This window comes from Peromyscus leucopus, chromosome 4, assembly GCF_004664715.2.
Source record: "Peromyscus leucopus breed LL Stock chromosome 4, UCI_PerLeu_2.1, whole genome shotgun sequence".
NCBI classification, from domain to species: Eukaryota; Metazoa; Chordata; class Mammalia; order Rodentia; family Cricetidae; genus Peromyscus; species Peromyscus leucopus.
Window position 1 is genome coordinate 144,744,327 of NC_051066.1, and position 21,413 is coordinate 144,765,739.

Sequence of the window (21,413 nt, forward strand, 5' to 3'; positions counted from 1 at the left end):
CAGCTTCTACTCGGTTCCCAACACTGCCACGGGCCTAGGGACCTCAGAAGACTTATCCAAACCAGAGCAGGCAGGCAGCACTCACCAGGGCTGGAATGATTCCCCAGAGGCAAGAGTCCACTGAACTTAAGAGCCAAGGCTCTGTGCCCTTGGCCCCAAGGTTTTAAGGCTCTTCTAGAGACACCTACCCCAATAACCTGGGATATAACATGTAACGAATGCACCCTCAATACCTGTGCCACTGGGGACTGTTCTTTACAAGGGTGCCACACAGGCTGGGTTAGGACAACTCCCAGCCTCATGCTAACACTTCTCGAGACACGGTTACAGGCTGAGGCGCTGGGGCTAAAGGTCTCAACATATAAATTTGGGAGACATGACTCAGCCTGCAACATTGCCCCCCCCCCAAGCTCCTGTGATCTCCCTCCAAGGAAAACTCCCCATATCATGGTGAGGGGAAACTCAGACACTATGGTGACTCTATTGCTAATTCAGAGTGTCAGTGGCACAAGGCGGGACTCTCACTATGGAGGCCACCAGCAATGACCCCCAACCACACAGAGGAGCCTGGGAACCCGATGAGAAAGCCAGAGTCTGGACATATGTGGCCACGACTCGGGTCTGCTGTCCTCTCTGGGATTGCTTTTGTGGCCCCTCTGTGCTAAATAGCCAAGAGAAATGTTTGAAAGTGCGACCCTCTGGAAACGGCTGTGCCTGCCGGCCTGCCTGCCTCCCCTGTACGCCTAGCACTTCCTAAGGGAACCTTCCGCAGCCTCGGGCCTTATTGCTCCAGGGCAGCTTGGCTGAACATGGCCTGAAAATCAAATGAAATCTCTGCTCTACAGCAACTCTTCGCTTCCACCCATTGTTCCCGCGGAAAGAGGAAGATTCCAGAGCAGCTCTGGGGAACACTGTAGGGACATTCTTTAGGACACGCACAGTGGATTCCTGTCTGATCCCGAATTGACAAGACAATTACATATCTTGCTAAGGTGAATTTCAAGACAGCAGGGCATGTGCACCCAGAGCTGCTGAGAAAGAACCTAGAAGGCAGTCCAGCAGTGGGTCACAGCTGGGTGGGGACACAGATTCCTAAGGCAGACACACCCCTCCCCCACTCCAAGTGAGGCCATGGGGCCTCTGAAGGTGTACACTGCAAGCTCACTGTACTTAGAGAGCTTGGCACCTCCATGTTTGGTCAATGGCCACAGTGGCTGACACCAAGCCACCTGAGGCAGGGGCCTGATGGTGGCAGGAGCCAGGACACACTTCTCTCAGAAGCCTCTGGCCACTGCCACTCTCAGACTCCTGCTTCCTCCACTTTCCATCACATATCGATCCTAGCCGCCTGCCATTGATCCTCCATGAACATGAGAAAAGCTGAAGTACAGGAGGGAGCCTGTGCAAGAGCTTGATGCTTAGGTGAGGCTCGTTCTGGGGAAATGTGAGCAGAAGGGAGCCTCAGGCGCTGCTGGTCCCCGGCTTGAGAAGCCAGGGCACTCTGTCATCACAGCGAATACCAGCTGCCCCATCCACCTAGGACATCTACTCCACAGTGGTGACCCTGCTGCTCCCCAGTATTGGCTGGGTCCAGGGAGTCTGCGCCCCCGGGGGGGCTCTATATGATGTCCTAATATTCTTTCTTACATTTTGCAGTTTGCAGGAGAGGTTCCTGAAAACCGTGTGGAGACAGTAGTAGCCAACCTCACAGTAATGGACCGAGATCAGCCCCACTCACCCAACTGGAATGCAGTCTACCGAATCATCAGTGGGGACCCCTCGGGACACTTCACTGTCCGCACAGACCCTGTCACCAACGAGGGAATGGTCACCGTGGTGAAGGTGGGTGAATGCTACCAGCACACTCCCTGAACAAATGCATGTCCATCAGTCACCTGGGGCAGAGGATCAAACCCTTTGGAGACAACCTCCACGGGGTCTCTCCTACAGCACACTGTCCTCAAACTTGTGCAGCCAAGGCTGGCCCTAAACTCCTGATCCTCCTGCCTCCTCCTCCATTTTCCACTGGGAAAGGAGAAACGGTAAAGTTCAGATTCCGGCCTTCATTCCTCACTGGCATTTTCTTGTGAACAAGGTTCTCCTTCACATACCTTGTGATACAGCAGAGAGCAGGGGGTTGTTATGACCTCCTCTCTGGCTTGATGCTCAGACCCACCTCTCCAGGGTGCACTCAGTCCTCACTTTTGAGCCAAGAGTCTCTGGGGGGGTGGGGCGTCACCTCAGTGAGTCTGTCCAGCACCCTGATTGAAACTGTCAGACAGATTTTCTATTGGTTTCCACATTATAGGCGTGTTTTTATTTTACCTGCCTGTGGGTTTTATTGGCCATAGTCTTTCTGGAAGGACTGATTTTTAGGGCATCACATACAATGTGATTCCATATCCCACAGGGACATGAGCCAGTAAACACAGAGAGACCATTCCCTCCACAGCTCTATGGAGCAGCCTGTTAAAGCAAACTGGCCTGACTTCTGCCTGGGGCTTCCAGCAGGGGCTTCAGGCATTGACAGTCACTGGTTATGCAAGAGGAAGACCTTGTCACGGTGCAGTACCAGTTCTGGGAGCTTGCTGGCACCTGGAGTTTAAGGACCGAGGAGCCAAGACTGGGCCTGGGGGAAGCTCACCATTTCTGGCCTAAAAAACGCCTATGAGCTCTTTCAAGGTTATTCTGCCCTGGACATCTTGTCAGACTTGCAGCCAGCTGGGGTGGTTGTGGGTCCAGCCAAGTGATGCACCTGTACAGCATCCAGCAATACAGTACAAACTGGGCAGAGACAGGGCAAGGGAGGGCAGCCCATGCCCGCCTGTGCAGCTGACCTCACCAGCAATACCTAGGCCTCAGTCGGGAGAAGCACGGGCTTAGGCACGCTCCAGGACCTGGGGGCAGTGACATCATCATGTGCCACGGAGAGATAAGATCATACTCAGGGCTTGGGGAAAGGGAGGGCTCACCAAGGTCACCATTGGGGAGCCAGCAGCCTCTCTGGCTCCCCTCTAGACACCAGTGCCTGTTTCCTCCCCATGACTGGCACTATTGATTAACTAGTTTTTAATTCCTTTCCATGCAAAGATACTTTACATAGTAGCACACTAGGACACCATAGTTCAGGGCACCACGGATAGGTCTTACAAAATCCAGAGATAGTCTGGGTTCAGGCCCACTTAGCCACAGACTCAGGAGTCGAGCCCAGCACAAGGGTTGGCACCTGAAGGTAGGACCAGAGCTCATGAAGACCCAGGCGCCTACAGGAAGAGGCAGGAAGCCATGTGACCTGCTACGTGAATTCCCCATTAACTGTCAGGCTTCATAATCTACCTGCGTTTGCTCTGTCGAAAAAGCTGAGTCAGGTGGCTGTGGATGCTCCCACACTGGGGTCTGATGGCATCTAAGCAAGTGTCCTAGCCCTGTTTTTTTCAAGCTTCCTTTGAGGAAAGAAATAGCCAGGAAGAATCCTTCAGGGAGGGGCTGGCGGCTGGAGAGCTGTGGTATGTGGCTGTCATGCTTAAGGTCATCAAGGTCTGCGGACTCGGGTGGGGACAGACTGACCCAAGCTGCAGGGCAGCACGCTGAGCTCTGCAGGATCCATCTGCTGATGTAGTTCAGGGCCCCAGTTTCTCTTCTCAAGGACCACTCCTAGTGTCCCGTTGTCTAGCACCTGCCTGAGTTCCAACCAGGTGCAGAGGCCTTTCTCAACCTGGAAATACCTTCAGTGCCGTCTCCCTGGGACCTCATGCCTGTTTCTAGAACCTGTGACTGTCTGTCCCAGATGACAGCAGGGTCTTTGTAGATGTGACAGTTGTTGAAGGTCTTAAGGTTGGAGGTCAGCCTGGACCATCCGGGTCAGTCAGTGCAACCTGAGAAGTCTTTAAGAGAGGGAGCAGAAAGGTCAGAGAGTGTCTTAATTGGGGGGGTTCTGTTGCAGTGATAAAACACCATGACCAAAAGTAACTAGGGAGGAAAGGGTTTATTCCATCTTACATGACCCAAACACAGTCTGTCATTGAGGGGAGTCAGGGCAGGAATCTGGAATCAGGAGCTGATGCAGAGGCCATGAAAGAGTGCTGCTTACTGGCTTGACCCTCATAGCTTGCTCAGCAGCTTTCTTACAGCACCTGCTCGGGGTGGCCCTACCCACAGTGAGCTGGGTCCTCCCATCATTCATCAATCAAGAAAATGTACCACAGGCCAACTTGGTGGCAGCCTTTTTTCGGTTGAGTTACCCTCTCCTGAAAGTACTCAAGCTTGTGTCAAGCTGACCTAACACTAACCAACACAAAGAGGGAACATGAGGAAGAGGCAGAAGTCAGAAGCAGTGGGAGGCAGGAGGCCCCAGCTGGCTCTGAGAGGTGCGGGACCCTGCACTCCCTCTCCTGAGTGAAATGCAAGAGACAGGAGTCTTGGGAAGGAGCTGGCCCCACTGTTGGACTCTAGCCCAGGGACCGGCGTCCTACTTCCGACCCCAGAACTGCATTCATATCACTTTAAGTCTCCAACGGGGGGCACAAAATTAGTAACAAGTGCAAGGAAAGCTAAATAACTAAAGCATTGCTGCTTGGCTGGCCTGGTTTGGGGTTTGGGGACATTCTCCCTGTGTCTTCCAGGACGACCTCAAGCTTGCCGTCTTCCTGTCTCAGCCTCCTGAATTCAGGATTGCAGGCGTGCACCACTCTGTCCAGCAAAAACTTACTTTTTAAACTTTAATTTTGTTTAGAGTGGGGTCGGGGGAGAGACATGTGCTACCCATGCAAGAGGCAGTTAGAGGGCAATTGCAGAAGTTGGTTCTCTCCTCCAACCATGTGGGTTCTGCAAGGCAAACTCATCATCACATATGGTGGCAGATGTCTTTACTCACTGACCCATTTTGCCCACCCTAAAACCAAAATCAACCTTTGGCCACCACTACTCTCAGGCCTCTGTTGCATTTGCTGAGCTTCCTGTGGCTGCAATGACTCTCAAGACCCTCAGCACATTTGTCCTTGTAAGCTCACAGCCACCAGGGCCCAGTGTGAGGCCCTGGGTATTCTGGAGGCCATTGCTCAGCCCACACGGTAATTAAGGAATTGTTGTTGAGAAGTCATGAAGCCAGGCATGGAGCTACATGCCTGTAATCCCAACACTTGGGAAGCTAAGGCCGAAAGAGTCACGCCCCAGAAGCTCAGCCTTGGCCGCATCAAGGCGTGGAGCTGCTGGCTGGAGTGTTATCCCAACCCTTCCCTCCTCGGATTGGCCAGAACCCGGCAGAAGCCAGAAACAAGAGTCTGATGTAGAGGGACAGTGGAACCCACACAAAGGAAGGCAGGGAAATGTGGATGGCCAGCCCCACACTCACTCTAGGAAGCCTCACTCACCTGTCCCTTCTTCCAGGCAGTGGACTACGAGCTGAACCGCGCCTTCATGCTGACCGTAATGGTGTCCAACCAGGCGCCCCTGGCCAGCGGGATCCAGATGTCCTTCCAGTCCACAGCAGGGGTGACCATCTCTGTCACTGATGTCAATGAGGCCCCCTACTTCCCCTCCAACCACAAGCTGATCCGCCTGGAGGAGGGTGTGCCTACCGGCACTGCGCTCACCACCTTTTCCGCAGTGGACCCTGACAGGTTCATGCAGCAAGCCGTGAGGTGAGTCTTGAGCACGGCCTGACCTTGTCTGCCCCTCAAAGTGGGATCCAGTTGTCTGTGCCTCACAAAAGAGTCCCACGGTAAAAACCAGGACTCCCAGTACAGAGAGGATGAGGGAGACCATGTCCAGACCTGAGGCACTGGCTCAGTCTAGAAGCAACCTACCCCAGCGAGTCACTTAACAGGACAGCCTTGGGCACGCGTGAGCACTGTCATCATGTCCGGGCTAACGAGGAAGACGTTAGACGGTGGAGCCAGGGCAGGTCATGGCTTCACTGACAGTGGATGTGGCTTGAGCAAGCCACTTACCTTCTCTCTACCTCAGAACACTGACCTGTAAAATGTAGATGATGAGAGCCACGGTCTCCTGGAGTCCTCTAGAATCTAAAGCCACCCACCACAAGGACTGGAGCCACTGTTGTGGCCTGTCCCTCTGTAGAAGGGGCACAGAGGTGCAGGAAACCTCCAGGCACCCTGAGGGGACAGCAATGCCATTGTGCTGTGTCCAGGATGCTGATGCGGTGGCCCTAAGATGCACACAGGGCTGGCTGGATGAAGAGCCCAGGGGCCTCATCTTGCCTCTGGCTTCCTGTCCGTAGGTACTCGAAGCTGTCTGATCCCGCCAACTGGCTGCACATCAATACATCCAACGGGCAGATCACCACGGCTGCGGTCCTGGACCGAGAGTCACTCTACACCAAGAACAACGTGTATGAGGCCACCTTCCTGGCTGCTGACAATGGTGTGTCCCCCTCCAGGGAGACACTGTCATAGCAGCGTCCCATGTCCTGGGGTTGTGGGCAGGGGGAGGGGGTACTGGTGAGGGGGGCCAGTGGCATCCAGAGGGAAGTCTGTGCAGGCAGCCATGGATTGGTGACTTTGTCACCCAAGACTGCCCCCATCCTGCCCCCTCCCATCATCCTAACTTCAGCTACTCCACCTAAGAACCTGGTAAGTCATTTGACCATGTTCCCACACACTGTTCCCACTGTCCTTCGTTCACTCATGGCTCCAGCATAGTCAGGAACCAGGAGATACAGTGGCAGATGGCTGCCCTGGCTTCTCAACTTCCCTACCTCTAACTGGGTGATGACAACAGATCTGCCATTCTCCAACACTGTTAGCTGGCACCCTAGCCAGGAAAGGCAGGAAGGCCTATGTCCACCTTAGCCCTGTGACTCTGAGTCAGAGCAGGCCTGACAGCTCTGAGAGCAAGGGAGGGCACTGGGCAGATGCTGGGCAGGTGCTGGGCAGGTGCTGGACAGGTGCTGAGCAGGTGCTGAGCAGATGCTAGGCAGGTGCTGGACAGGTGCTGAGCAGGTGCTGGGCAGATGCTGGGCAGGTTCTGGGCAGGTGCTGGACAGGTACTGAGCAGGTGCTGGGCAGGTGCTGGGCAGGTTCTGGGCAGGTGCTGGACAGGTGCTGAGCAGGTGGTGGGCAGGTTCTGGGCAGGTGCTGGACAGGTGCTGGACAGATGCTGAGCAGGTGCTGAGCAGGTGTTGGGCAGGTGCTGGGCAGGTGCTGGACAGGTGCTGAGCAGGTGGTGGGCAGGTGCTGGGCAGGTGCTGAGCAGGTGGTGGGCAGGCACTGAGAAGGTGTTAGGCAGGCAGCACAGAGAAAGAGCATGAGGAAAGGAGCAGGCAGGATGATGGGCCATGCTAAAGAAGTCAGTGCAGGTTCGTGTAAATGGATTTTTCTTTGGGCCACCCGCTCAGAAAAAAACAACATGGAGACCTATATTAATTATGAAAGCTCAGCCTTAGCTTAGGCTTGTGTCTAACTGGCTCTTATAACTTAAATCAATCCATTTCTATAATTTACTTTCTGCCTCATGGCTTTATTACCTCATCTCTGCACTGCCCATCCTGCTTGCTCTGCGTCTCCTGGCTTCTCTGCCTTCTTCTTCCCAGCATCCTCTCTGCCTGAAAATCCTGCCTAGCTATTGGGCATTCAGCTTTTTATTAAACCAATCAGAGTGACACATCTTCACAGTGTACAAAACGGGTTCTCTTGAGGTTCTGAGGGCTATGGACCAAATATGGGAGCCTATGGCCAAGAGGCCTCTTTCAAGACCCAAAGCACTCTGAGGTCTAGCTGAGCACTCTCATGGCCTCCGTGTGGTGTGAAGGAGATTCTGAACAGAGATCAGTCTAACACCATTGCTCCTGGGAAGAGCCTGGCCTCTCTGGGCCTCAACTTCCTCCTTGACAGAATGAGAGCCACAACTGCTCATGGGTGTGAAAAGCCTAGGAGTGAGCCAGAGGTCAGTGTTCCACAGGCCCCGATCACTGCCATCCTGTCACTTGCCGAGGGCCCACTGAAGGCCGGGCATCTACCCAGACTCAGAAGAGACAAGCATCACCTGGGAGAACTCGCTGAGGGCCAGGTGTCTACCAGAGATTAGAAGAAACCAAGCCCCTGCCTGGCAGAGCCTGTTTCCGCTGATAGCCGTAACTTCAACAAGACTGAAAGAGGTTTCCTCTCACATTAAGGGGTGTTGGAGCTGGAGGCACATGGTTCAGTGATACACCACTTGCCTAGCGTGTGTGAGGCTCTGAGTTCACTCCCAGTACTTCGAAGGGGAGGGGAGAGGAGACATGTATCCAGGCCTGGTGATGCATACCTGAATCCCCGTTACTCAAGAGGCTGAGGCAGGGGGATCACAGTCTCAAGGCCAGCCCGGGTGACAGAGCGTGTTCAAAGCCACGTCAGCAGCTTAGATGGAGAAATCTAAACGTGGTAGCCAGGGTGAGAGTTGACAACCAGGCCCCCTCCACTCACACCACGACTGTGCTCTGCCATGGCATGGCCCAGAATGGATGCCCCAGGCATCACCACCGTAGTCTGGCAAACAGAAGGAGAAGCAGGAAGAGTGCAGAGCACACCCGAGTTCTCTGGGGCCTTCGAGGAAGCACCACACAGGGCCTCTGCTCAGAGTCTATGAAGACCAGAACTTAGGTGCAAGATCACATGGAGCTGGAAATGTAACCTCCCAGTGGACAGTGATAATCTGAGGTGGTAACACACAGGGTTCTGGCTCTTCTCTTAGAGAGAACAGTGGGGGCAGCAACCCAACAGTCTCTGCCCCACAGAGACCAAGGAGAAACAAGCTGACATGGACATTTTAGTGGTGAGAGAAGCTGGGAGTACGTAAAGGTGGTGGGAAGGAGGAGAGGAGCCTTCCGCTGTTGGAAGGAACATGGGCAAAGGCCCCAAGGCAGGACTGTACTGGTGGGTTCTCGGGGGAACGGAGCAGCTGAAACTCCAAGAGCGAGCACTCCCGTGGCCCCAAAGCTGGTCCCATAGCAAGTGACAGCAGAGAAACTCTAACCCCAACCCGATTGGCTGCCCCCAGGCCCTGCGGTCCTTATGGTCCACAGAATTGGCTGGATAGGCATTGGAGAGATGGCTCAATGGTTAAGAGTGACTGACTGCTGTTTCTGAGGACCCAGGTTCAATTCCCAGCACCCACATGGAAACTCACAGCTGTCTTTAACTCTAGTTCCAGGGGATCCAGCACCCTCTTCTGGCCTCTATGAACACTGCACAGATGTGGTGCAGAGACATACATGCAGGCAAGATGAACACATAAAACAAAACAAAAATAAGTCTCAAAAAAAAACGTTGGCCATACAGACAGCCCTTGTTGAGGGAAGAGCACCCGGTCTCTCCTACAGCAGGTTACAAGATGGCAAATGAACTCCAGTCAGCACGTAGCTGTGTGTCTGGCTGGGGACTTCACACATCTGTCTGTCCTATGTGGGGCCCCGTGTGCTCACCCCTATCTGTCCTGCAGGGATCCCCCCAGCCAGTGGCACTGGGACCCTGCAGATATACCTCATTGACATCAATGACAACGCACCACAGCTGCTGCCCAAGGAGGCACAGATCTGCGAGAGGCCAGGCCTCAACGCCATCAACATCACTGCGGCTGACGCCGACATGGACCCCAACATCGGCCCCTATGTCTTTGAGTTGCCCTTCATCCCCACTACAGTGAGGAAGAATTGGACCATCACCCGCCTAAATGGTGAGCCCACCCAGCAGAGCCCTGGCCAGGCAGAACCAAGATCTAGGATGTGGCCCAGGACCCATCACCAAGGAACAGTGAGCCACATGGATGGGAGACAGTCTCACCCTCCCAGACAGTCACACACAAGGCTAGGGATGTGGCCCTGTTTACTCCTGTGCCCACCAGGAAGCCGTTCATTTGCTCCTGGCACCTTGCTGTTCTAGAAAGGGCCTAGCTTGGACCACACTGGCAGCCAGTGTGGGTGGACTGGCCCCTGAAGGCTGCATCCCCTTAGGAGGAACTCCTTCCTGTTACTCCTATGACGGGGCGACCTCATCCTCAGGTGTGGCCAGCCCTAGGACCATTACAGCTTCCTAGAGGAGCAATGCCCACTTATGCTCCCGCCAGCGAAACTGCCACCGCCTCATGCCCTTGCCTACCTGAGAGGGTGATGCTCCGGGGAGCAAAGCCATTCCTTTCTCTTGTCTCTGGGCTCCTGTGGAGAACTTCCACACGTGTAAAGGTTGGGGTTCCTTTGCCTTTTTTCTTTGAGAGAGATTTTTCCCTAATTGATTTCATAAAACTCTACACATTCAGGAAATCATCTCTTCATCCTACAGGCTGACTCTGTTTTTTTTGATATGGTTGATGTTTTAGCTTTGTGTGTCAGTGTATGTGTGCAGGTACACATGTGCAGACACATGTGTGTGCATGTACACAGGAGGTCATAGGCAGGCTCCACAATTGTTCCTTGAGAGCTGTCCACCTTGCTTGTTCAGACAGAGCTCCTCTGGCTGACCAGCAAGCTCCAAAGATCTACCTGCTTCTGCCTTCCCAGCTCCGGGACTCTTAAGTATGCACTCCATGCCAGGCTGTTTACATGAGTCCTGGGGGGCTAAAACTCAGATCCTCATGCTTGGGTGGCAAGAACTCACCAATGGAACCATGTCCCCAACTCTTTAACTTAATGGCGTGGTGGTGGTGTGTGTGTGTGTGTATGTACATGCATATGTGTTCATATGTGTGCATGATAGGTGTGCATACACATGTGTACTTCTGAGTATATGTGTGTGCTGTGTGTGCATATATGTACGTGTGTGCATGATGTATGTGCATGCACATGTGTGTGTGAGAGAGAGTTTTATGCTATCAGACTCAGCAGCTACCTATGGGGGAAGGAGAGCTGATCAATGACTTGTCGCTGCTCATCACTCCAGGTGACTATGCCCAGCTCAGTTTGCGCATTCTGTACCTGGAGGCCGGCGTGTACGACGTCCCCATCATCGTCACGGACTCTGGCAACCCTCCCCTGTTCAACACGTCCATCATAAAAGTCAAGGTGTGCCCATGCGACGAGAATGGTGACTGCACCACCGTCGGCGCAGTGGCTGCAGCCGGCCTGGGCACAGGCGCCATTGTGGCTATCCTCATCTGCATCGTGATCCTGCTAAGTGAGTATGGGCTTCATGGGTGCAGACGCTCCGTGTCCCACAGACAGCCAGGCCCGAATGAGATCCGAGCTGTGCCACAGCCACTTACTCAACAGATTCCTATCTCCTGGGGACCTCCCTGAAGTCCAACCAAACTCGTCCATACAGGATAAGAAAGTAATATCTCCCACCTTATCGATCACTCTGATGGAGGGCCAGCCCAGGTCTGCTCATCATCACACTCTGCCTCCCAAAGGCCCCTGACCCTAACCATGACCCTGACCCTGACCCTTCAGGATGGCCCCCTCCTGGGCCTCCGATATCTGCAGGCCACTCTCAAGTGGACACTGGGGAAATGATAGTCCCTGTCTGTCAACATCCCACCCAAGCCCTCAAGTCTCTTAATGGAGACTCAGATTATACATGTATCTTAGGACCAGTCTGTAGCTAGAGTTTTCCTGCCTTGCCCACAGTCAGGACAAATCTTTGTCACTGCCAGCTGCCACCATGACAAGCCGCATGTGAAGATACCGGTAAGCCACGAGCCATGTAGCAAGGTATTGATTTATAGAAATGGATTAATTTAAGCTATAAGAACAGTTAGCAAGAAGCCTGCCACGGCCATACAGTTTGTAAGCAATATAAGTCTCTGTGTTTACTTGGTTGGGTCTGAGCAGCTGTGGGACTGGTGGGTGATAAAGATTTGTCCTGACTGTGGGCAAGGCAGGAAAATTCTAGCTACACCAATCTCTAGCTGGAAATGGAGTGGCTCACTGGCTCATTGGTGGTGTCACATGCTCCAGTTGCTTCTTGCATTTCCCAGAGCCATGTGGCTCCCTGAACAGGATTAAGGGCTATGGGAAATACGAATGCTTAGAAATGACCCTGATGTACCATCCTCTCACCTGGACAGCTGCCCTGGTCCACAGTAGCCCAGAAACCACAATAGCAGTCATGGCAGAGGGTCAACAGCCCCTCTCCTAATGACACTGAGCTAAAGGATCTCCACCATGTACAAGAAAGAACTAAAAATCAGGCATCAGGTCCCCACTTGGACCAGAATGAGCCATATCCAAGACCATTCCATCTCTCTTCTATTCCAGACCCAGGGTTCCCTCTAACTACATCTGGTTCCAAGGCCTTTTCCCAGACAGTCAGGGTGGTGTCATCTTTATGTGGGATCAGAAATATCCACACTGTGGGGGAGGTGACTCTGGAATGGGGGTGGAGCCTGCATTCTCCTCTGAAGACACAAGGGACAGGAATAGAGAATTCAACAGTAGGCAGTACCCATGTGGAAGTAAGTGGACTGCCAGCCAGAGAGGGAGCCTGGGTCCCTCTCCAGCCTGCTGAGTGTACCAAGCCAGGGATCCAAGTACAGACACCCCTGTGGCCCTATCAGAGACTGAGGCATACAGGGGGCACATCCCTTCTCCCACAAACTTCTTCCACATGTCTCCTCAGGTAACATATCTGAGACACCAGCTGCACAGCTGACTCTCTGGACACTTGATCTGGTGGAGAGTGGCTCAAGGTTTCTGGTTTCTGCTTAGCTGCTCACAGATGGGAGCTCCCCCACTCTCTCTCCAGTTCCGTCTACAATCTGGGCCACATCAAGAGGTCCCCTGGCCACCACCTTGTCCTATGTTTGAAAGAAATGCTATCTGTCACTTACAGGGTTCTGGCCTTCAAGCTAGCTGCAATCTTTATTATACCTATAACCCTTCTGTAGGGTGTAAGTATAGGGCATAACTGTGCACATACCTGTAACCCCACTGTGGGGTGTAAGGACAAGGCATAGCTGTGCACGTCTACCTGCCTATGTAGATGAACACAGAATATACATGCATCCAACCATTACATGTTCATGATATGCCCGGACATGCACACATTTATATACACAAAAAGCCATACATGCACACAGATTTACACCTGTGCACATATATGCACAGACATGCCCACGTACGCACACACTGCTCACAATGTGGCCCCTCCTCTCATAGTCATGGTCCTGTTGTTCGTTGTGTGGATGAAGCGAAGAGAAAAGGAGCGACACACGAAGCAGCTGCTCATCGACCCTGAGGACGACGTGCGTGACAACATCCTAAAGTACGACGAGGAAGGTGGTGGCGAGGAGGACCAGGTGAGCCCCAGGTCTCAGCCTGCCTACTGCACTCCACGGGCTAGCAGGGCTCATTCTGGGCCTTTAGCCTCGCATGTCCTCTTCCTTATGGAAAGGTACTGTGTACTCCTTTCCAGAGGCGCAGATCCAGGCGCAGGCTGCAGTCTCCCCTGTGTGTGCCCGGGCCTGGGCAGACTGCACAGGCTCTGTCTGCATCCTTCCAGCAGGCCTGTCCCCCTCCATGCTCTTCCCTCTCCAGCCCCCACCCTCCGCTGCCCTGTGCCCTGGAGGAAACAGACCAGAGTCTTCTGGGGCCACCAACACTCACCTCCTGGACACTCCCCGTAGGGGGCTCTCTGATCAGGGTGGGTGGACTACACAGAGCTATCTGGTACAGCCAAGGAGGACCCAGCCCTTTCCTATCAGCACTGAGAGTGCAAGGTAGCAGTCCAAGGCTGCTGATCTGCAGGTCACCCGCCAGGAGGGAGCTCCAGGCCTCGGCAAAGCAGCTGGCAGGCACAGACTCCGTGGCTACCTGGAGGTCAGACAGGACTTGAGCAAACAGAGAAGAGGTGGATAGTGTGGAAAGGGCGGCCATGGGGATGGAATAGGGCAGTTAAGTGTGCTTGGAGACTGGTACAGTGGCACCCTCCGGGCGGGTGACAAAACTGAACAGGGGTGTGATCAGGTTTCCTGTTGCCCCACCTATTGCCCCCACGTTCCCGTTCCCCTGACTCACTTGGCCTCCATCCCCAGGACTATGACCTCAGCCAGCTACAGCAGCCGGAAGCCATGGAGCATGTGCTGAGCAAGGCCCCTGGTGTGAGGCGGGTGGATGAACGGCCAGTAGGTGCTGAGCCCCAGTACCCAGTCAGGCCTGTGGTGCCCCACCCAGGCGACATTGGAGACTTCATCAATGAGGTATGAACCTTGGGAGGACCTGAGCAAGGAGTCTCCTTTAAAAGTAAAATCCTGTCACACATATACACAAAGCTCTGCAGGGTCTGAGGTGGTCAGACTGGGTCTAGAGGCCAGGCTTGTCGTGAGGCCTTGAGCACATTAGCTGCTGACTCGGAACCTCTGAGCCCTCCCCAGATGCTCAGTGGGAACTGGAGCCATGTGGGCCCCTGGGCCTGCAATAGGGTGACAGGAGGGAGACCTGGTCTCAGGAGAAATGGCACAGGCCTCAGTACAGCTCTTGGACACGCTAAGCCAGTGCAGCTGGGAATGGCCTTCCGCCCACACTGGAGCCCTGGTACCCGAGCAAACTGACCTGCATGTCCCTGCTCAGCCACCTCTGACCCCTGTTCCCATCACCACACAAAGGTGGTAACCCAAGCACCTCACAGAGCCGTGTCTGGGCCTTCAGCGTTTGGCTGTATTAAAGACCCAACAACAAAACCTCCACACCTAGAGAAGCTTGGTCTCTTATGGTCAAGTCAGGAAAGGCTGAGGCTGCGTGGTACACCACTCCCTGTCTCTTCAAAAGTCTTCGAAAAGGAAACAAAGGGCAGCATGGCAGCATAGGGGCAGGGGTCTGCTGTATTTGGAGTTTTCCTGCCTGGCCCACAGTCAGGACAAATCTCTCTCACCCGCCAGTCCCACAGCCACTCAGACCCAACCAAGTAAACACAGAGGCTTACATTGCTTACAAACTGTATGGCCGTGGCAGGCTTCTTGCTAATTGTTCTTACATCTTAAATTAGCCCATTTCTATTAGTCCATAAGTTGCCACGTGGCTTGTGGCTTACCAGTATCTTAACATCTGCTTGTCATGGCGGCGGCTCGCAGTGTCTCTCTGACTCAGCCTTCCTCTTCCCAGAATTCTCTTCTCTGCTTGTCTCACCTACTACTTTCTGTCTGGCTACTGGCCAATCAGCATTTTATTTATACAGCGTGATATCCACAACAGTCTGCAGAGGGAGAAAACTCGCCACCTGCCTATAGGCTGGAGTAGCTGTAGGGCAGAAAGGAGGGTGAAGGGAAGAGGATGAGAGGTTCCCTTTGGGGGCCCGTGGTTAGCCATTGCTAGGAGTAACCAGGAACAGTGAGTTTTAAAATGGCAGGTGACCTCCCAAGGTCAGCCATCCTCAGGAGCAGTACACTGGAGGTGAGGAATCTAGAAACACCAGTCACTGTAGTTCTGGAAAACAAGTCACTTTTGTGTCAGGAAATGTCATTGCTCAACCAAATGTGTGCCTGGCTGACACCTCTGTCACCCTCTTCTGCAGTAAAGCAAACAGAAACAGTGAGAGGGGCTTCCTTGGGGTCCAGCATGGTAGGTGGCTTCACCACCAGGTCCTCAAGACTGGTGCTTGAAATGGGGTCAGCCAGTGCCAGATTCTCTTACATGATAACCCAGGTTGTGAGTCAGCAAACATCCAGATGTTTTCTCAGAACGTCACAGATGTCACCAAGTTCCGAAGTTACTTGAAAGCCACTGTCTTAGTCAGGGATTTTATTGCTGTGAAGAGACACCACGACTACAGCAACTCTTATAAGAAAACATCTAATTGAGGTGGCTGCTTACAGTTTCAGAGGTTCAGTCCATTATCATCATGGCAGGGAGCACGGCGGCGTGCAGGCAGACGTGATACCAGAGTGGTAGCTGCAGTCCTCCATCATGCAGGCAACAGGAAGTCGACTGAGACACATTGGGCGGTGTCCTGAGCCTAGGAAACCTCAAAGCCTGCCCCACGGCGACCCAGTTCCTCTAACAAGGCCATTACTACTCCAGCAAAGCCACATCTCCTAATAGTGCCACTCCCTATGAGATATATGGGTGCCAATTACATCCAAACTACCACAGCCACTGATGCTCAGACAACATCATGAGCAACAAAATGTTTAAGGTCTGCAAAGCACGCCCCACCAACCCCCATCCTACAGTCCACAGCCCATTTGTAAGTCATTCAGAAGAAATTACAGACAGAGAGTAAAGGTACAGATGATGAGAATATCATTCCCTTCCCAGGGCAGAGGTGGGCCAAAGTGGCACTCAGAACATACAAAGCATTCAGTAGATGATGGAGAACTAGAAGGAATGAGTACAAAAGAATGAAACTCCCAACTGGAGAAGGAAAGGACGGGGAAAAAATAAAAAATGAATAATAAAAAACAAAGGAAAATATCATGAAAAGAAAAAGAATGAGAAGTGTGAAGGCCAGGCTCAGGGGGTAGAATGCAGGCCTCAGAGCACAAGGGGCTGGGTTTGAACCCCCACTCTGCAGAGAATTGAACATGGTGATTCAGTCATCTGAACCACACAGTGAGATCAAGGCCTGGGCTCAATGAGACCATTTAAAAAAAATAGCAAGGAAGAAACAGAACATACAGTCCTGTCCCTTGTCCCACCTGACCCAGAACATACAGTCCTGTCCCTTGTCCCACCTGACCCATATCCTCAACTCTAACCTAACGTTGCCCTATCCCTGATACTAACAAGTCCTAACCATAACCATAACCATAACCCTAGCTACATCTCAAAGCCTAATAGTGCCCCTAGCACAAATCATAACGCTAGCCATAACCCTAACATACCCTTAGACACAACCCTAACCCAGCCCAAAAGAAGCTTAGCCCTAATTATAGTCCCTGTCAAAACCCAGACTACTCCTAATCCTAGTTATGGTACAACCATAACCACATTTTGTAGCTAGAGTTTTTCTGATCCTGCCTGGACCACGGTCAGGACAAATCTCTCTCACCCGCCAGTCCCACAGGCGCTCAGACCCAACCAAGTAAACACAGAGACTTATATTGCTTACAAACTGTATGGCCGTGGCAGGCTTCTTGTTAACTAGTTCTTTTATCTTAAATTAACCCATTTCTATTAATCTATAAGTTGCCACGTGGCTCGTGGCTTACCGGTAGTATCTCTCTGACTCAGCCTTCCTCTTCCCAGAATTCTCCTCCCTCCTTGTCCCACCTATACTTCCTGCCTGGCTGCTGGCCAATCAGTGTTTTATTTATTAACCAATCAGAGCAACGCATTTAGCATACAGAATATCCTACAGCAACATTCCTAGTACTAGTTATAATATAATCGTGTCTATAACCCTAAAAACAAAACTAACCTTAAATATAGCTTAATAAAACACTGACTCTAATATAACCCTACCTAAAACCTAGACATAATTGTAACCCTTATGTTAGCCCTGACTCTAGTTTAGACATAAACACCAAACACAGCCATAAACCTAAGATAAAAACTAACTCTAAAACCACCAAAAACCAAACTCAAACACAGTGGTTCTCAATCTGTGGATCAAAAACCATTTTGGAGTCAAACTGCCTTTTCACAGATGTTGCCTAAGACCATCAAACCCACGAGTATTTACATTACAATTCATAACCGTAGGAAATGTAGAGTTACAAAAAAGAAACAAAATAATATTATGATTGGGGGTCACCACAATATGAAACCCTAACCATAAATATAACCACACCCTAACCTATCCCTAACCATAACTAAAACCATACTCTAACCTATCCCTGACACTAGCCCTAAGCCTAACACTAAACCTAACCCTAACCATAACCTAGCATTAACTGTAATCCTAATCCTAACCTAACCCTAACTGTACCCCTAACCCTAACTGTATCCTAATCATCACCTAACCTAGCCCTAACTGTAACCCTAAACCTAACCATACCCTAACCTAACCCTAACAATAACCATAACCTCAACCTAAGCTTTGAATTAAACCTACTCCTAATCCTAACCCCAACTCTAGCCCTAGCACCAGGCCAAACCATAGCTAACCTCATACTAACCGTAGAATAGCTGTGACTCTAATCCTAAACCTAACTTTGTTTGTTTGTTTGTTTGTTTGTTTTTTGAGACAGGGTTTCTCTGTGTAGCTTTGCGCCTTTCCTGGAACTCACTTGGTAGCCCAGGCTGGCCTTGAACTCACAGAGATCCGCCTGCCTCTGCCTCCCGAGTGCTGGGATTGAAGGTGTGCGCCACCACCGCCCGGCCCCTAAACCTAACTTTACTAGTCTGTCCTTAGCATCAACCTAAGCCTCACTTTGAGCCCTGACATTAATTCTAACCTGAACCCTAACCCTAATGCAAACCCGACCTTAACCCTAACAATAGTCCTAACCCTATAAACTTAGTCTTAGCCCTAGTCCTGAGCTTAACCCTACACCTAACCCTGTTCCAAGGCTAACCCCTTGGTGGGGCAGCACACTACACATGGCCAGCCCCGTACCCAGCCTCATTCCTGATGTAGCTGCCGGTGGCTTTGAGCTTCCTGCCCTACACTCCATGTCTTTTTTTTAGATTTACATATTTTATTTTATGTGTGTGAGTGCTTTGCCTGCATAGATGTCTGTGCACCGAGTGTGTACAGTGCTCACAGAGGTCAGAAGATGGGGTGAGTCCCCCAGAACTGGAGTTACAGATGGTTGTGAGCGGCCATGTGCTGCTGTGAGAGCAACATGTGCTCTCACACACTGAGCCACCCTTCTCTCAAGCCCTTGTGTCTGCTCTTATGAACACACCTCCTTATTTGGTCCTTGGAAACACCCTGCAGACAGACAAACACATGCAGCAAGTATTGAGTACCTACTGTATGCAAGATCCTGCCCTCCTTCTGCCCGCTTGTGTGGGTCTCCTCTGTCTGTCGGATCATTGGGCTGACTGTACACACTCCACCCTAACTGCTCGTCTCTATGATCCCCAGGGACTCCGAGCTGCTGACAATGACCCCACAGCACCCCCGTATGACTCTCTGCTTGTCTTCGACTATGAAGGCAGCGGTTCTACCGCAGGCTCCGTCAGCTCCCTCAATTCCTCCAGCTCCGGGGACCAAGATTACGACTATTTGAATGACTGGGGGCCCCGGTTCAAGAAGCTGGCAGACATGTATGGGGGTGGTGAGGAGGACTAGCCAACCTCACCTCTCCCACCGACATGAGAAGGGCGAGCAGCGGGACTGAGCGGAGGCGCCAGAGTCCTCCTGGTGTCAAGAGGCTCCTCCCCCACTGCCGTCCCCCCTCCGCGTGGAGCTGCGCAGTAAGGACATAAGCCGCCAAGCGCCCACCACCACCGCGCCCACCACCACCGCGGCATCTCAGTAGCCACGTACCGTGAAGGGAGAGCCAGAGGCACAGCCCTAACTTGAATTTCTTACAACAAAAGCACTGTTAAAACAAAAAAACAAAAGTGCCTTTTGGTACACATGACAGATTCTCTAACTCAGGAGTGACTGAAAGAAGAGACAGCCCAAGACCCCAGCTCTGCCCACCCTGCCCACAGCCCCTAACCCAATCTGGTCCCCTCTGAAGGCAACAGGCAAGAAATGGGAGAGAATATGTCTTTTTTTTAAAAGTCTTTTATTAAGAAAAAGAAAGGGATGACTTGTTTGCAGACACAGTGAGGGGTCCAGCTCTCACAGTGTCTCCTGGGCCCTTTGGCTTCCCCAAGGCTGCTAAGTGAGGATCAGACTTTCTGGTGCCAAAAAGCACTGGGCTAGCCCAACCCCATCAGCAGAGACACTTCTGTTTGGACTTGGCTTTTACCTGAACTTGTATCCTGCCCCTCAAGATACTGTAAATAGCTGGGGGCGGGTGTGATGCCGAGAGACCACCCCAGACAGTCCTCACCCCTGTACTTGGCCACTGCCATGTCCACCAGAAAGCCTCTCTGGACCAGCTGTCATCCCCAATACCACCGAGGTCCCCTTTGGTTTGGTCCAGGACCGCGTGTTGTCCAAGAAGCCACAGCATCCTGCAGAACCCTGGCACCACCCTCTACTCTTCAGGATGAGACCCTGAGGGATCCTGTTGAAGGCATAGCAAAGCACCCCTCAACGGTACCCCCAAATGCTCTCAACGTACTCCCCAGGCTGTGCAGACAGCAGAGAGCAGCGCCTGGCCAGACTGTGGCAGCTGCTTGGCCTCCCTGGGCCCGTTTGGCCCAAGCTGCTGCCTGGCCCCATGAACTGCTATGATGTCAGGACCTATTCCAAGTGGCCGGTGAGAGACTCTCACTGTGCCCATTGACCACAGATGCTCTGACCGGGACCCATGTTTCTGTTGTTCTCTGGATCTGGCGTTGCACTTTCCATGGGTAGCTTGACACAGGGCAGACTGGGCAGGGTGACCACTTCTGTAGGACAGTGAACAGGCTATGTACAAGGACCTATGGGAGGTGGCAATGCTGGTCTTTTCACTAGAGGGGAAAACAGGCCATCTGGGCCCAAAGGAGCCCTGGGATGGGGCAGAAGGGCAGGCACCGGAGGGGCACCCTGTGCCGAGTCAGATTCCTGGCTTACTCCAGGCAGTACGACAGGTTGAGAGTGCTGGAGGCTTGGTGTCTGAGTCTCCTTGGGGAGACAACAGAAGTCCCAGCATTCATGAAAAGTAAGTTCCTCCCAGATCCCCAGCCTATGCCTGCTACTAGGGGCCAGGATGACTTCCAAAGGGCTGGGGGTACCCAGGAGATAGCATGCTCCCCAGCCAGAGGTCTCTAATTCAGGGCTCCTCGTGGTGTCTGGCTTTACACCATGGCTAGGTTCATCCCCTTTTCCAGACTGCTTTGGCCGCAAAGACGCACCTGAGTGGACTCATGGGCGCCAAACTTATGGGTATGACCCATTGGATGTCAGGGTTCTTTCCCAAACCAAACATGTCCCCACTCTGAACTCCTGGACTTGAGCTGAGGCATACGTTCAGCTGTGTCCATTCTTATTCCTCATATGGCTGTCCTAGGAGGTAGGATGGATAGGGGCCTCTGTAGCTTCCTGGCAGTCCTCTTCCTTATAGCCAGCCAGGCCAACAGAGCTCATAGAAGGCCGGGGGGGGGGGGGGGCAGGAGATAAGCTCTCCTATGCAAATTGCTCCCTAGGGGTCAGCAACCAATGAGGGTGGTGCTGAGCTTCGCATGGCTACTGTTAGGATTGCTATGGATCAGGGCTGGGGGCATAAGAAGAATTTTCTGAGTTTGATTTTGGAAAACCCGAGAATCGTGAATGTTCTAATGGAAGTGTGCATATGATTGGAAAGTGTGCATATGACATGGTAGTCATGGACTGTCCTCTGAAATCCCAAGGCTTTCTTGGAATCCTGGGATGGGAGGCACCAAATCTATCAGACATCTGGAGGAATGTCTCATCTGCCTCCACCTCCCCCCACCCCCAACCCCCAACCAGGTCTCTGTCACTGCCAGGCCCTTGCAGGATCGTCCACGGAGTTCCTACAAG

At 52.5% G+C, this 21,413-nt stretch overlaps 1 protein-coding gene across 1 annotated transcript in view; it reads left to right on the forward strand.

The window, feature by feature from the left end:
* Positions 1–21,022, forward strand: part of Cdh4 (cadherin 4) — a 485,154-nt gene extending 464,132 nt beyond the window's left edge. The window contains exons 9-16 of the mRNA XM_028885363.2: positions 1,657–1,842; positions 5,386–5,639; positions 6,239–6,381; positions 9,436–9,669; positions 10,869–11,102; positions 13,085–13,224; positions 13,960–14,124; positions 18,894–21,022. Of these exons, the coding sequence (XP_028741196.1) occupies positions 1,657–1,842; positions 5,386–5,639; positions 6,239–6,381; positions 9,436–9,669; positions 10,869–11,102; positions 13,085–13,224; positions 13,960–14,124; positions 18,894–19,100 (1,563 nt within the window). The 3' untranslated portion in view covers positions 19,101–21,022. The remainder of the gene's footprint in view (positions 1–1,656; positions 1,843–5,385; positions 5,640–6,238; positions 6,382–9,435; positions 9,670–10,868; positions 11,103–13,084; positions 13,225–13,959; positions 14,125–18,893) is intronic.
* Positions 21,023–21,413: the final 391 nt, after the last annotated feature.